The following is a 15,875-nucleotide window of genomic DNA, read 5'->3' as shown; positions in this document are numbered from 1 at the left end:
TCTGAAGACAGCAACAGTGTACTCATACACATAAAATAAATAAGTAAATAAATAAATATTTAAAAAAAAAAAAGCCAGAAACAGAAACACACTTCTGTAATACTGGCACAGGTCTGTGATGAGATGAGAAGCTGACTGACCAGCTAGCTTAAAGTATGCAGTGCAGCCAAAACAAGAGAGACCTTGGCTCAACAAGGTAGGAATAGAGAACAGACTCCTGATAGATGTTTCTGACTTCAACATGTGCACTGTGGTAGTTACATACAGGTCACGTATAAACACACTAATTTAAAAATTTGGAGAGGAGCAGGCATGTTTGTACATGTTTAATACTGTACTCATGAAGCAGAGATAGGTTTATCTTTTATGAGTTAGAGGCCAGCCTGGTCTACATAGTGAAACCCTGTCTTAAAGATGATGATGTTGGTTTTTTTGTTTGTTTGTTTCATTTTTTGAGGGTCTCACTATGTAGCCCTGACTGTCCTAGAACTTGCTCTTTAGAGCAAGTCATCCCTGAACTAGGAAATCCCCCTGCCCTCCTGAGTCCTAGGATTAGGTGTGTGCCAATACTGCCCTGTTTATTTATTTTCTCCCCCAAGTACAGTATAGAGTTGGTAGCCTATTTGTCTAGCATTCAACTCAAGAAAGACTTCTTAAGGTACTTGGGCAGATGGTTTATGAAAACCCTTACTGTTAGGAGCCGCAATATAATCTGTCACCCCAAGTTGGCGCTAGCCTCGTGTCTTCTCCAGATGTAAACAATTATCTGTGCAGTTGCTAGACAGAAAGGCGTGCCAAAGTCACTGCCAATCCCGAGGCAAAATATTGGGTGGTGAGCGAACAGCCAATCAGAAGTGAATACGTCACTCTAGACTGTACTTAAGCTAGACCCCGTCCACAGCTCTCCCCTTCCGCTCCTCTCCGCGTTTTCCCACCTGTGTGAGACAGATTAAAGCCTCGTTTTGCAGTAACTACCTGAACTCTGCGTCTCGTGTTTTCTCTCCCACGGCTGCAAGGCGCAGGGGGTCGCGTTAGACCTTACATAGCAGTTATCAGAGCCAAGCCTATAGTACTTGCATAAGGGTTTGATCCTCAGTATATCACAAACACAAGGAAAAGGAAGAGGAGAAATGCAATCATATATATTCACTGATCATCTGCTATTAGTATTAAATAACCACTACAGTGTTTCTACAGGGTATCTCTTTTTGAGCCACATGGCTTCCTTAGTAAGAATGAATGAATTACAAAAATAAAAACAGAAAGAAGACTAACAGTAGAAAAGGCTCATTGGGTAACTCCTGACAGTATTCTCTGACTTCTACACATGTGCCGTGACATACATACAGCGATATGTGCAGACTAAACAAATGAAAACATCTTTAATTATGAGAAGAAAATCACAGAAATATACCTCTAAACAAATAGTCTTCCATAGGCTGTATAATGACAGTGGAAGAAGTCAGGCTTCTAGACATGTTCTTTGGGTATGTGTCACTGAGTTCTTAGCAGCCATTAACTTTTGCTAATTTTGTGCCTACGTTGTTTTTCCTTCTCTTCCTATTCCCTTACGCTTTATTATTTTCCCCTTTCTCTTTTTCTCTCCATATATTGAGGCTCTAGCACAGGACCTATATAGGTTCTCATTATGTAGACCAGGCTGGCATTGAAATCACAAAGATCTTCCTGCCTTGGTCTCCCAAATACTGATTTTGATTTTGGGACATAGTCTAATATAGCCCAGGTTGCCTTTGAACTCACTGTGTAGACCTAGAAGAACTTCTTGTTCTCTTGCCTGTACTTCCCAAGTACTGTGGTATTGTTACAGATGTGTGCTGTCATAACCAGCTGTTTAGTTTATCTTTTTGAGACAGGATCTCACTATGTAACCCAGCCAGCCTCAAACTCATGATCATCATGCTAAACCTCTCAAGTGTTTGTTCCTATATATGCTTCTATAGTTGGTAATAATAATCAGGCCCAGCAGGTATTAAGATGAATTTATTGAGCCGGACGGTGGTGGCGCACGCCTTTAATCCTAGCACTTGGGAGGCAGAGGCAGGCGGATTTCTGAGTTCGAGGCCAGCCTGGTTTACAGAGTGAGTTCCAGGACAGCCAGGGCTACAGAGAGAAACCCTGTCTCAAAAAACCAAAAAAAAAAAAAAAAAAAAAAAAAGAAAGAAAGAAAGATGAATTTATTGTATGTGTGTAAGCATTTAAATGATTACTTTTATTGTTAGTTTTTGTTTGTTTGATGATGCTTTTCTTTTCATTTTTCTTTGTATGTATGGGTTTTGTCTGCATGTCTGACTGTGACCCATGTGCATATGGTGCCCACAGAGTCAAGAACTGCAACTGTAACTGGAGTCATAGGTGGTTGTGAGCTATCAAGTGGGTGCTGGGAACCAAACCCAGGTTTCCTAGAAGAGCAGCTAGTATTCCTAACCACAGAGCCATCTCTCCAGGCCCTTGCCTTTTGTTGGTTTGGTTTGGTTTGGTTTGGTTTGGTTTGGTTTGGTTTGGTTTGGTTTGGTTTGTTGAGATAGTATTTCTCTGTATAACAGTTTTGGCTGTCCTGGCTTCAGACTTATAGAGATCTGCCAGCTGCTGCCTCCTGAGTTCTAGGATTAAAGGCATGGGCCCTCATGCTAAGCTTTTGTTTTTGTTTTTAAATGTATTGCATTTTTACAAAACTACTCTTCTTCTGAGCCATTCTTCAGCTTCCAATTAGAATTTGGTGTTTTATTTTAAAATTTATCTTTACGTGTCTGTGTGAGTGTAAACCACCTGTGTGTAGGGGCTATAGAAGCCAAAGAGACAAATATTAGCTGCCTAGCCTCATACACATGCTAGAAAACAAACACAGGTCCTCTGGAAGAACAGCAAGCACTCTTTACTGACAAGCAATCTCTCCAGACCTGTGATTAATTCTTTTTTAATTTATGTGTATATTTGCCTACACATATGTATGTGCACCACTTGAATGTTTGTTATGAATAGATGTCAGAAAAATAAATAGGATTCCCTGGAATAGGAATTACAGATGACTATGAACTGACATGTGATGCTGGGAACTGAACCAAGTTCTCTGCTAGAGCAGCAAGTGCTGTTAATCACCGAACCATCTCTCTAGACCCTGTTTAATTTTTTTTTTTAATGACTTTTTTTCAAGAACCATCAGAAACTTTTTGTAAGTATTTCTGATATGATATTAAAGGCATTTGTTATTTTCATGAAGTCTTATATATTTTCTATTTAAATTTCCCTACTGACAGAAGTCAAGCAGGAACTAGTATCCTATCCTCAACCTCAGAAAACATCCATACCAGTACCCTCAGAAAAACAGCCCAACCAGCCACGGCCTGCTGATAAGGAGCATGAACTCAGGAAGCGGGAAGAAGGGCAAGAGTCAAGATTGGGACATCAGAAGAGAGAGACAGAAAGATATTTCCCTCATTCTCGAAGGGAAGGGCTCACTTTCCGAAGAGACCGAGAAAAGGAGTCATGGTCTGGAGAGACACGCCAGGATGGAGAGAGCAAAAGTGAGTGATTTGTCAAATTACATGACAGATTGGAAAGCACGGGTGGCCTCTATTCAGCTGCTGTGCACTACTAGAGGAACTGTATACAACTCAAAGGTGTTGGCTTCAACTAGCTTTACTAGTCAGAGGGATCTTCTACATAGCAAATTACTACATATTTTTTTTAAATACAGTAAGACATGATTTTAGGTTTTAAGGATTGGTAATAAAATGAAAAGTGGGAAGTATTTCTGTATTTAAAAAAGTTAGTAGAACAAAGTAGCATGTAGATTAAAAAGTGGCCATTAAGTTCTTGGGGCTTCAAACTTTTAAGTCTCTTTCCTTAATATCTCTTTCTGTACTCGTTTCATTCAGCAATCATGCTAAAACGCATCTACCGTTCCACTCCACCCGAAGTGATCGTTGAAGTGCTGGAGCCCTATGTGCATCTCACCACTGCCAATGTCCGCATCATAAAGAACAGGACTGGCCCCATGGGTCACACTTACGGGTTTATAGACCTCGACTCCCATGCGGTGAGTATTTTCTGCTTTAAAATGAGGACTGATGACTGAAGAACCCCTAGTAATGTTTGGGAAAGCAGGGCGTGGGGGTGCATACCTACAGACCCAGCACTCTAGAAGCCTAAGCATGTAGATGACAAGTTCAAGGCTAGCCTGGGCTATAAAATGAGCTCCTGCCTCAATTTATAAAGGGAAAAGGAGGTTGGGAAGAATCAGTAGTGAATTCTCTCCTTTGGGACTAATGTTCATTTAAGTAAGCTTCTGCCCTAAAAAGACAGAACTTTGAGATATGGAATACGGACTTTGAGAGCAAATCTTAGCACCAAACCCTTCTACATTTTAGTGTGTTTTCTAAATTTTTCTTACTTTTTTCCTAGTCACAAGTGGTTTTATATTTGATAGTAATAGGACATTCCTTCTTTACTGAAAAGTATATAATAGATTCGTTTGTTTGTTTGTTTGTTTGTTTGTTTGTTTTTGAGTTAGTCTCTCTACATAACCTTGGCTGTCCTAGAACTAACTATGTAGACCAGGCTAGCCTCGAACTCACAGAGAATCATCTGCTTCTCCTTCCTGAACATAGAGATAAAAGGTGTGTGCCACCATGTCTGGCTTTAGTAAACTCCTGTAGTTTGAATTTTTACTTGTAAGGCTCTTTTCTATAGAAATGTCATAATTCTATAGTAATGCAAATTGTTATTTCTCAAATATGCTATCAGACCCTTTGTAAACTGGATCTAAAGGTAATTGCAGCCTAAGAGAAGGGAATTTCAAAGGCTTATTTTTAGTTAGACATGGTGGCACATCCAAAAATGCCAACAACTACCCAAGGGAGCGAAGCAGCAAGATGGCAAGCTCAAGACTCTCATGTGTAAGTTCAAAGACAGCCCAGGCAACCCAAAGAGACCCCCATCTCTAAGTTAAAAATTAATAGAAAAGTGGGAATATAGCTTGGTGCTTATTATGTAGCATGCATGTGGCCTTACATCCTCTACCACCCCCACACACACTTAGTTATTTTTCCAGCCTGATCTTACTGTAAAAAGTATTACCAGAAAGGGGTACAAAGATGATTCAGCGGTTAAGAGCACTTCCAGCTCTTCTGGGAGGACCTAGATTTGACTACCACACCCACATATAACTCCATGTCCAAAGGATCTGCTGCCTTCATCTGGCGTCCTCAGGCACTAGGTGTGCACAGACTTACGAGCAAGCAGAACACCCATACTATAACATTTTATTTATGCATATATTATATATACATAACTTATATATTTTTTAGATATAAGTTATCTAAATAAGTTATCTCTATTTTATATGATATCATAGGACATGTTTTTATATACATTTGTATAATTTAATAATATATACAAAACTATTATACCAGTACATATAATGTAATATATTAAAATAAATGTTTTATTTATATATATTTATACACACACGTACACATGCTCAGGTGCTTTTTTTTTTAATACAAGACTATGTAGCTCTAGCTATCCTAGAACTAAATCTGTAGACCAGGCTACCTTCAAAATCACAAAGATTCACCTGCCCCTGTCTCTCTAGTGCTGGGTTTAAAGTCATGCATCACTACACCTGGTCACATAAAATCATTTTTTTTTTTAAATGATTACCAAAGCATTATGCTTAGTAATTTTATCTTCTAACAGGTTAAAAATTATATTCAGTCCTTTTTCTAAGGATGTAGCCCTTTTTATCGTGGGGTTCAAATTTGTCTTTGGTTCTTTAGGAAGCTCTTCGAGTAGTGAAGATTTTACAGAATCTTGATCCACCATTTAGCATTGATGGGAAGATGGTAGCTGTAAACCTGGCCACTGGAAAACGAAGGTAAGGCCTCACTCCAGTTTTAGGGAAGAAATTGTTCTTCCTGGATAAGAGACAGGGAGTAGAGCATTGTAACTTCCCAACACAAGCCATTTCAGATACATACTTACGCACTCTCTTTTTCTGTAGTGTGCTTTGTTCTAATTATAGAAATGTTTTTATTTTTAAATTGTATTCCCACCTGGACATAATGTCTCACGCCTTTAATCCCAGCACTCAGGAGACAGAGGCAGGTTAATCCGAGTACAGTGCCAGCCTAATCTCATAGCAAGTTCCAGGCCAGCTAAGTGTTCATTGCAAGACCTTGTCTCTAAATGCATGCATACATACATAAATACATAGATAAATAAATAAGTATAAACTATTCCTGGATGCTTTAGGCTTTGACTGCCTGCTATCTTTAGGAGCCAGAAAAGTTAGTATAGTTTTGGGTTTATGAGTGCTTTGTTGCATATTGTTTTTTGGGTTTTTTGGTTTTGTTTTTGTTTTTGTTTTTGAGGCAGAATCTCACACTATAGCCCATACTGGCCTGGAACTCGTTTTGTGGACCAGAGTAGTCCCAGCAGTCCTCTTGCCTCAGTCTGCAGAAGGCAAAGGTTACAGCCATGGGCTAACACACCTGGCTGATGTGTTTAAATATACAGGAAAAAAAAAAATCTCTCAGTATCCTAAGTAAATGTATATATATAGTCTTCCCATTGTTCTAGCCTCAGTCATCCTTGAATGTCTAATTCGGTTACTCTTCTTTATTCATCCTGACCAAAATGTGATACCTGGGAAATAACTCATCAGAGAGATGGGTTTATAGAGGTGCCTCGACTTAGCACCTCTACTTAGTCAATTGTTTTGCTCCAATAAGTTACTTTGCAGGGACCCCACTGCCTTTTTAGTCAAGTATCTGGATCAGCTAACCTGCTTGCTGTCTAGGTTGGTTCATTTTTCTACACAATGATGAAGAATTTCAGTGAATCTGTATGATTAGGCATTCCCCCCAGGTAGTTTTTGATATGTCATATTTTGTATTGCAGAAATGATTCTGGGGACCATTCCGACCACATGCATTACTATCAGGTATGCTTTCACACGTGGGAATGTCAGTTTTAAAATATTCAGGCAACTAAAAGGATGACTGAATTTCCTTCAGGGAAAGGACTGTTAAGGTTAGTGACTGTTGTACACTTTCATAATTCTAATTTTGCTTTCTCTAATAGGGTAAAAAATATTTCCGAGATAGGAGAGGAGGAAACAGAAATTCAGACTGGTCCTCAGATACAAATCGACAAGGGCAACAGTGTAAGTAACTTGTTTTGTTTTTCTTGTTTGTTTGTTTGTTTTTCTCCCTGACTTACTAGTCATTACTTAACAATCTGTGTGATCACAAAGGCAGCAAAGAGATTGTTAACTCATCAGTGAGAGTCTATCTCATACAAGCTCTTTACCTGTTTGAAGTGACCACCCTAATTATTTATTTGTTCTTAATAAGCCCCCAGTAACAATTTTATTTGACAGGAACTAATGCTGGCTCTGATTTTATTCCGTGTAGCATCATCTGACTGCTACATATATGATTCTGCTACTGGCTACTATTATGACCCCTTGGCAGGAACTTACTATGACCCCAACACCCAGGTTAGTTTTTTTATTTATGTGTTTGTTTTGCTTTATTTGCTCTGTCAGTAGTCTTTTGAGAAAATTACCCACAATGTGTTACTCTGAGTATTTTATTCTCTGGATACTCATTCATTGCTTGAAAAGTGGAAAAGTTTATGGAACTGTTTCCTATATGGAAAATCAATGCCCTATGGCATTACAGGTAAGAACAGCACTGTTCTGGGAACATCTGTGGTGGTCTCCATGTATACTCACCCTTGAAATGGGTTCTTAGATTGATATGGATCCTTTAGCTTGTAAAGCAACATTCTGCTGCCTTGAAGGGAAGTATGTTCCTTAAGCCTGAAATTCTGGAAAAACAAGCATTCTGTAGACTTACTTCTTTAATACTGTATCACAGCAAGAAGTCTATGTGCCCCAGGACCCTGAGTCACCTGACGAAGAAGAGATCAAGGAGAAGAAATCTGCCACTCAAGGAAAGTCAAATAGCAAAAAAGAAATGTCTAAAAGAGATAGCAAGGAGAAAAAAGACAGAGGAGTAACCAAGGTAGGACAGCTCATAAGTCTGCTATCTTTATCACAGAGTTGCGTGGGAAGCATGGCAGTTGTGAACAAAGAGGGTTCTTAAGAAGACTTAAGGTGTTAACATTCTTTAGGAAGAGCTGGAGAGAGAGCTCAGCGGGAAAGAACTTTAGTTCTCATGGAGGACCCAGGTTTGATACCCAGCACCCACAGCACCCACATGGGAGTCACTACTGTCTGTAATTCCAGTTAGCTGCGGGGGATATAAATCCTTTTCTGAGTGTATGCACTGACATGTATGCAAGCAAAACACTGGTGTCTCTCTCTCTCTCTCTCTCTCTCTCTCTCTCTCTGTGTGTGTGTGTGTGTGTGTGTATCTTATTTTAAAAAAAAAAAAAAAAAGCTGGGCAGTGTTGGAGCACACTTTTAATCCCACCACTTGGAGGCAGAGGCAAGTGGATGTTAGAATTTGAAACCAGCCCAGTCTGCAGAGCAAGTTCCAGGACAACTAGGGCTACACAGAGAAACCTTGTCCCAAAAAGCCAAGTATACATACATGCATACATACATACATACATACATATGTATAAGTATATAAATTATATATATATGATAAATCAACTTCTATAAACAACAAAATAATGAGGGCAGGGCATCTGAATGAAGAGAACAGTAGTTAAGAGCACTGAAAGCTCTTCCAGAGAACCCAAGTTCAATTCTCAAAAACCACATGGCATCTCACAACAGCCTGTAACTGGAAATTTAGGGGATAGAACTTTCTTTCTGATATCCCTGGGTACCAAGCATTCATGTGGTGCTTAAACATACACAAGTCAACACATTCATAACATACACAAGTCAACTTATAATCTTCTATCCAGTTCTGGGGATCAGTACCCTTTTCTAATCTCTGAAGGTCCCAGGCATGCACATGGCATGTGCAGGAGCTCACACAGGTAGCACACCCACACAAATACATGGACAAAACACTAAACACACAAAATTAAAACAAATCTTTAGAAAAAAACAAAAACTAAAAAAAAAAAAAAAAAAAAAAAAAAAATGATAGGCCAAGTGTAGTGGTACACTGGAGAGTCTGATCCTCCGAAAAAAAAAAAAAAAAAAAATCCAAAAAACTGGTGTAGTAGTTCACTTACCTTTTCCCCCATATAGTAACTCTCTTCCGTTTACAAATGGAAAAAAAAAATAAAAGCACACTCAGATTAAGCAATGTGTACATCCTTGTGATCCCAACACTCAGAAGGCTGGGGTAGGAGGATTGACAAAAGCTCCATGGCATTTACAGCCTTATTTTAAAAAAATAAAAACCAAAAATAAGGACCAGCAAGATTGCTTGATGGGTAAAAGTTCTTACTGTGTAGCCTGATGACCTGAATCTGATTCTGAGGACTCATGTTGGAACGAGAGAAAGAATTCCAGCAAGTTGTCCTCTGAACTTAATCCTCACTAGAATCCTCTATGTAGACCAACACTGCATGCCACTACTCCGAGCCCAGCCGGGTTTTTGTCTTTGTTATTGGGGTGGGGGCGGTGCGGGGAGGGGGCACAGCCATGGATGCAAATCCCATGGCATGGATGTGTGTGGCCATCAGAGGACTGTTTTGTTGGGTTGGTGCTCTCCTTCTTCTTTATATGGACTCTTCATTGAACTCAGGTCACCGGCTAAGCTGTCCTGTCAGCCTATACCTTTCATTTTATGCCTTGTCCCTTTAGTATCTGATTCTGTATGTACACTTCTCTTGGTGTAATTGTACAGAAATAACATTTGCTGGTACAGGGGTTGGGGTGGGGGGCACCTCCTATTTGGAGGCCATAGGACAAGTTGTAGGAGTCAGCTCTCTCCTTCCAGGTGGGTCCCAGGATCTTAGGTATCTCTACATTGTAATGTTTTACTTTTTAAATTACTTCCTTAGAATAAAATTTCAGAAATAAAAAATGATAAATATTTTCACATCTTGTCTAATTATTTTATGAAGAATTATATTAGTTTCACCTCATATTAGCACCCTTTCCCTCAAGATAGTCTCTCTGTATAGTCCTGGCTATCCTGGAACTTGTTCTATAGACCAGTCTAACCTCAGACTCCTGCTTTTCATTGCTGGATTAATGGCATAAGCCACCACACCTGGGTCATCTCATATCAGTTATGTTTTAAAAAAGAAGAAGAAGAAAGAATTTGTTTGAAGTGCAATGTGTAACTTTTTTCCTGCTTCTTGGTATTGTCATTTGTAAAAATTCAGAAAAAAAGTGAAGAGACTTATTTTTGTTGATTCCAAGCATCTACTAACTGAAACTTTGAAATTGTGCTGCCTTTATGTTTAGGTTCTGTCTCTGCCTCTAACATAATCTTAATCCTTTTGAAAGTAGTAATGGTAATGCCTGCTAGAGTCTAGGAGGATTATAAGTAAAGACTGAAGAAAACATTGCTATGTACTAATGCCTTGTCTGGTACCTAAAATGTTGTAAACACACAGTTACACTAAATGTTTCCTTGGGTGGATATGTGTTTAGGGAGGTCCTTTCACATGTTAAGAGTTCTACTCTCATGTACTCCAGGCCCAATTGTTACACTTTTAAAGGTTCTTTCAAAATCACTAAAATGTTGCAGATGTTTGAAGATTTGAAAAACAAACTGATTTTATCAAAACTAACTCCTTAATCCAGTTTTTATTAGTGATTATCATGTAAAACTTAACCTTTGTCATTGGTCAGTTTCAAGAAAGCTCCAGTGAGGGGAAGCCTCCCCAAGAAGACGTTTTTAAGAAGCCCCTGCCTCCTACTGTGAAAAAGGAAGAGAGTCCTCCTCCAGTAAGGCTAATTCTAATATTATAGGCTGGTCTGGGAGGGGAAGGAACCCCAAAGCCTCTGATTTTGGTCCCTTGATTCTAAGTATCCCAAGTTAAGATCCTTCTTGAGTGTAAATAGTAGGAAATTTGCTACATGCTAATAGGGTGTTATTGACTAATCAGAGGCTGTTGTTTGACCACTTTTTCTTTACTTTGTGGTATTTTCATCACACAAGGTAGTATCTCCTCTTTGTGTGTGTATAAGTGTGCTTACACACTGCACAGAGTTTAAGAAGAACTTTATGGAATCGTTTCTCTCCTTCTACCTTTGTGTGGGTTTCAGTACTAAACTCAGGTGATCCAGCTTACACAGCAAGCACTTTGATGTGCTCAGCCTCCTGCTCTTTCTGCTGTTTCTGTTTAAGTTATGGTCTTGTTCTTGTCCATTCTTTTCTAAACCATGTTTCCTGGCCTTCACAAAGTCAGACTAAGCTGTGTCACTTCCATTTGGGAGATGAACTGAACAAATTGTGGACATGTTCCAAACCTAATCAGTTAGAACAAAGAAAAAAGATAGCCTTATCAAAACATCCCCAAAATAGAAGTTAAATTTTTTGCTAAGCCCCAACCTTTTTTCTCTAGCCTAAGGTGGTAAATCCATTAATTGGTCTCCTGGGTGAATATGGAGGAGACAGTGACTATGAGGAAGATGAGGAGGAGGAACAGGCCCCTCCTGTGCAGCCTCGAACAGCACAGCCTCAGCCTCGAGAGGAGCTAACCAAGAAAGAGAATGAAGAAGACAAACTCACTGACTGGAATAAACTGGCTTGTCTGCTCTGCAGAAGGCAGTTTCCCAATAAAGAAGTTCTTACCAAACACCAACAACTGTCAGACCTGCACAAGGTATTTCAGGAAGACATTTTTGACTCTTACCATTGCTGGAAATTAATATGCTTAAACCTCCTTTGGTTGTAATCATCTGAAATTGAGTGTGTGTGTACATGATATGTGTGTGCCCACGTGCTGGAGTATACATGTGGAATTCAGAGGGCTATAAGGTCATGTCAACTCTCTCCTTCCATCTTTCCATGGATTCTATGGATCAGATCACCCAGGCTTGCATAACAAGTCCCCTTACCCACTGAGCCATCTTGCTGGTTCACTCATTATTTTTTTGTTTGTTTTGTCTTGGTTTTCATTTATTCTTTTCTCTCTCTCTCTCTCTTTTTTTTTAATCATTTTTTAAAGACTTATTTATTTTATGTATATGCTGTCTTCAGACACACCAGAAGAGGGCATCAGACCCCATCGCAGATGGCTGTGAGCCACCATGTAGTTGCTGGGAATTGAACTTAGGACCTCTGGAAGAGCAGTCAGTGCTCTCAACCACTGAGCCATCTTTCCAGCCTGCCTCTTTTCTCACATATTATATCTCATCTGCAGTTTCCCCTCCCTCTGCTCCACCCAGTGTCCTTCCATCATGTACCTCTACTTTCCTCTAGATCCACCCTCTACCCTTTCACCTCCCCTCAGAAAAAAGCAGGCCTAGGGACATCAACCAAATACAGCATAACAAGCCACTATAAAGCCAAGCACATATTCTCACAGCAAGGCTGGATGAGGCAACCTAGTAGGAAGAAAAGAGTCCCAAAGGCAAGCAAAAGAGTCAGAGGCAGCCCCTACCACTCTTCTGGTTTTAGTTCATGAATTGCTATGAATTAAGAGGTTTTACCTGGCCTTAGAGAGCACAGCAGTTAAGAGTACTTGCTCCTCTTCCAGAGGACCTGATTCTAATGCCCTCTTCTGGCCTCCACCCTTTTTTGGACTCTATGGGTACTATATGCACATGATGTGCACATACACATACAGGCAAGCATTCATACATGTAATTAATTAATTGTTAAAAAACTTTACCTGCTTCCATCTTAGAACTTCAGTAATTAGACCTGATATAAGCAACATGGCTATCAAACCAGATACACAAGATGTGTAGGGAGGAAAGGACTTATAGATAGATAACTTGCCATTAACTAACAGTTGAGACTCAGATAAGCTCCCAGTCTTCTTAGGTACTTGTTAGCGTCACCATGTTCTGTCCAGCTATGATAACATGTTGTTATCCCACAGGTACGCTAGGCCTCTGTCTCTTCATGAAGTGATTGTTGCTTTAAGTTGTGAACACGGGAGCTATTTGGGGGCATTATTTTGATATATATATATTGATTCTTCCCTGTAGTCTTACCATCAAGCCAAATTATAAAGAAATAAAGCCTTTGGATGGGCTCATGTTCTCAGAGTAATTTCTTCCATATTTCTTCTTAGCAGATGTTGCAACATAAGGTTTTTAAAAAACTAGTTTGAACTTCTCAGTACAGAACTAAAAGTCTTTTTTTGCCAAAACCTGAGAAACCCTGTTTTTGTTCCTAAATACATTACTTGTCCCTGCTACTACCTTGGAAATTTTATAAAACTTGTAGGATTCTAAGAAATTGCTCCTGATGCTCCTTAGAATAGACAACCTCTAAGTGTCCATAACCTGGTGGGATTGTGAGTCATCAAACTAACCCATGTGAATTTCAGCACCTGAAAAATTGCTAATAAATGAGAAAGGAGATTTAAAGGTAGTTTGTTGGAAGAAGGAGCCAAACATCTGGTAAATCCATGAACTGAACCAGCCTTAGGACCATGTACTATAGCTCTTCTTATGACATTGTCCAGAACAAAGAATTACCGAGCGTGCAAGAACTGTTTTTGGACTCCTGGTGTTTCATCTACATGCCTGAAGATTTGTATAGTTTCGGCCATGTTCAAGGAATGAGGGAATCTCCGAACAGTTTTTGTTCCTTAGAATCTTGGTGTTCCTTTTTCATATTTCTCTGGGTCTGTGAAAGAGTGTCTAGGGATTAGGGATGATGGATAGGAAAGTTGTAGGCAGAGTGGGGCATGTGAGTTTTCTTTGGCTTGCCCAGAACCCTTTCTCATCAGAAAGGTTAAATCAGAAGATAAACCATGGGCTGGAGAGATAGTTCGGTGGTTGTGTTAGTCAGTGTTCTGTTGCTGTAAAGAGACATCATCCCAAGGCAACTTTGGGGGGGGGGGGTAGCTGGACATGGTGACATAATTTTTTTTTTAATTATTTTATATATATATACACACACTGTCAGTGTCTTCAGACACACCAGAGGAGGGCATCAGATTCCATTACAGATTATTGTGAGCCACCATATGGTTGCTGGGAATTGAACTCAGGACCTCTGGAAGAGCAGCTAGTGGTCTTAAGTTCTGAGGCATCTCTCTAGCCCTCATGGCAACTCTTATAAAGGAAAATATTTATTTTGGCTGGCTTACAATTTCAGAGGTGTAGTTCATAATTGTCACGTGGAAAGCATGGCAGCATACAGGCAGACATGCTGCTAGAGAGGTAGCTGCGATTCCTATATCTCGGTTGGCAGGCAACAGAAAGAAAGTGAAGACACTAGACTTGAGCATTTGAAACCCCAAAGCCCAACCCAAGTGACATACTTCCTCTAAAGGGGCCACACCTCCTAATCTCTGTCCTGTAGGGCCACACCTCAATGATCATACATTTAATATATGAACTATGGGGGCATTCATATTCAAACCACTACAGTAGTTTAGAATACTAGTAGTTCTTGTAGTTTCCTGTAGTTTCTTGTAGTTTCCCCAGGTTTCCTTACCAGCACCCACATAGAGGATCAAAAACATCTGGAACTTCAATCCTTGATGATTCATACTCATAACATTTAAAAAAAGATAAATTAGAGTGAAAATCTCTTATGTGGTTTACCATATAATTTGTGTGTCAATCAGAATATACTTTTCTTATTGATGAAACTAAGGTAGAACCAGTTAGGGGTTGTTAGTTGCAAGGTATATTAGTAATTTAAGAGAGTCAGACAGAACAAAAGTTACAGTTCTAAAACATCTGGGAAAGACCTAGAAGCATTTCTAGGCATGTTTTGTTGTTGTTTTCCTAGACTTGTACTCATAAAATTTCTTCTTTTTTCAGCAAAACCTGGAAATTCACCGGAAGATAAAACAGTCAGAGCAAGAGCTAGCCTATCTGGAGAGGAGAGAACGGGAGGTAAGCTTTGGTGAACAGTTACTCACTTTGCTCCAAATCTTTTTGCCTCATGGTGTATACTTTGTACATTGTACTGATTCCTCCTTACAAAAAGACAGAGAAGAAAAGGGGTCCCTAAACATAATATATGGTGGGAAAGAACTGAGAAAAGAGGAGGGAGGTGAAACTGCAGTCCATGCATAATGTATGAGAGGATTATTGACTAATTAATTATCTAAAAGTAAATAAGATAAAACCACAGTATAAGCTGAAAAGATATATGCATTTGGCAAAACTCTGATTCTATATTTAAAATGATGTGTTCATTTTTTATAAATTATACCTTAATAAATTATTGGGTTTTTTTTTTTTAAGGTTATGTTTTGTTCTCCAGGTATGTGAGATAAATAACACTCTTATTCAGTTTCTTTTTTTAAATAGAATTCTAAAGATTTATTTATTTATTATATGAGTTCTCTAACTACATATAGACTTTCATGCCTCAAGAGGACATCAGATCCCACTATAGATAGTTGTGAGCCACCATGTGGTTGCTGGGAATTGAACTCAGGACCTGGAAGAGCAGACAGTGCTCTTCACCTCTGAGCCATCTCTCCAATTTACTTTTTAAACACTTGAGAAAGTGAAGGATTGTTAGGTAGGGCTACTGAAAATAACATCTTTCACTTTTTTAAAAGCTAAGTTGGAGGAAGTAGCTAGTGTAAAACTAAATGGACTAGGTCTCTAACCAGCGTTTGGGTGCTCACTTCTATTTGCAGAGCCCACTAGCCTCAGGCAAAAAAATTTTTTTAATTCTCTTCTCTTCTCTTCTCTTCTCTTCTCCTCTTCTCTTTCTCTCTCTCTCTCTCTTTCTCTCTGTGTCTCTCTCTCTCTCTTTCTCTTTACTTATTTTGGTCTTTTTTTTTCCTTTGGTTTTTGGTCTTTTGAGGCAGGATTT

At 39.3% G+C, this 15,875-nt stretch overlaps 1 protein-coding gene across 9 annotated transcripts in view; it reads left to right on the top strand.

Moving 5' to 3' along the window:
* Rbm6 (RNA binding motif protein 6) overlaps positions 1 to 15,875 on the top strand; it is an 89,755-nt gene that overhangs the window by 67,795 nt on the left and 6,085 nt on the right. For all 9 annotated transcript variants that reach the window (XM_076918139.1, XM_034484036.2, XM_034484039.2 and 6 more), the window contains 10 exons: positions 3,276 to 3,542; positions 3,897 to 4,057; positions 5,799 to 5,896; positions 6,922 to 6,964; positions 7,105 to 7,186; positions 7,437 to 7,522; positions 7,905 to 8,051; positions 10,760 to 10,855; positions 11,476 to 11,736; positions 14,864 to 14,938. In XM_076918139.1, coding sequence (XP_076774254.1) covers positions 3,276 to 3,542; positions 3,897 to 4,057; positions 5,799 to 5,896; positions 6,922 to 6,964; positions 7,105 to 7,186; positions 7,437 to 7,522; positions 7,905 to 8,051; positions 10,760 to 10,855; positions 11,476 to 11,736; positions 14,864 to 14,938 — 1,316 coding nt within the window. The remainder of the gene's footprint in view (positions 1 to 3,275; positions 3,543 to 3,896; positions 4,058 to 5,798; positions 5,897 to 6,921; positions 6,965 to 7,104; positions 7,187 to 7,436; positions 7,523 to 7,904; positions 8,052 to 10,759; positions 10,856 to 11,475; positions 11,737 to 14,863; positions 14,939 to 15,875) is intronic.

The sequence above is a fragment of the Arvicanthis niloticus genome, chromosome 21 (genome assembly GCF_011762505.2).
Source record: "Arvicanthis niloticus isolate mArvNil1 chromosome 21, mArvNil1.pat.X, whole genome shotgun sequence".
Classification (NCBI taxonomy): domain Eukaryota; kingdom Metazoa; phylum Chordata; class Mammalia; order Rodentia; family Muridae; genus Arvicanthis; species Arvicanthis niloticus.
The sequence above is the reverse complement of the archived record's forward strand: the minus strand, read 5'-3'. Positions and strand labels throughout refer to the sequence as shown.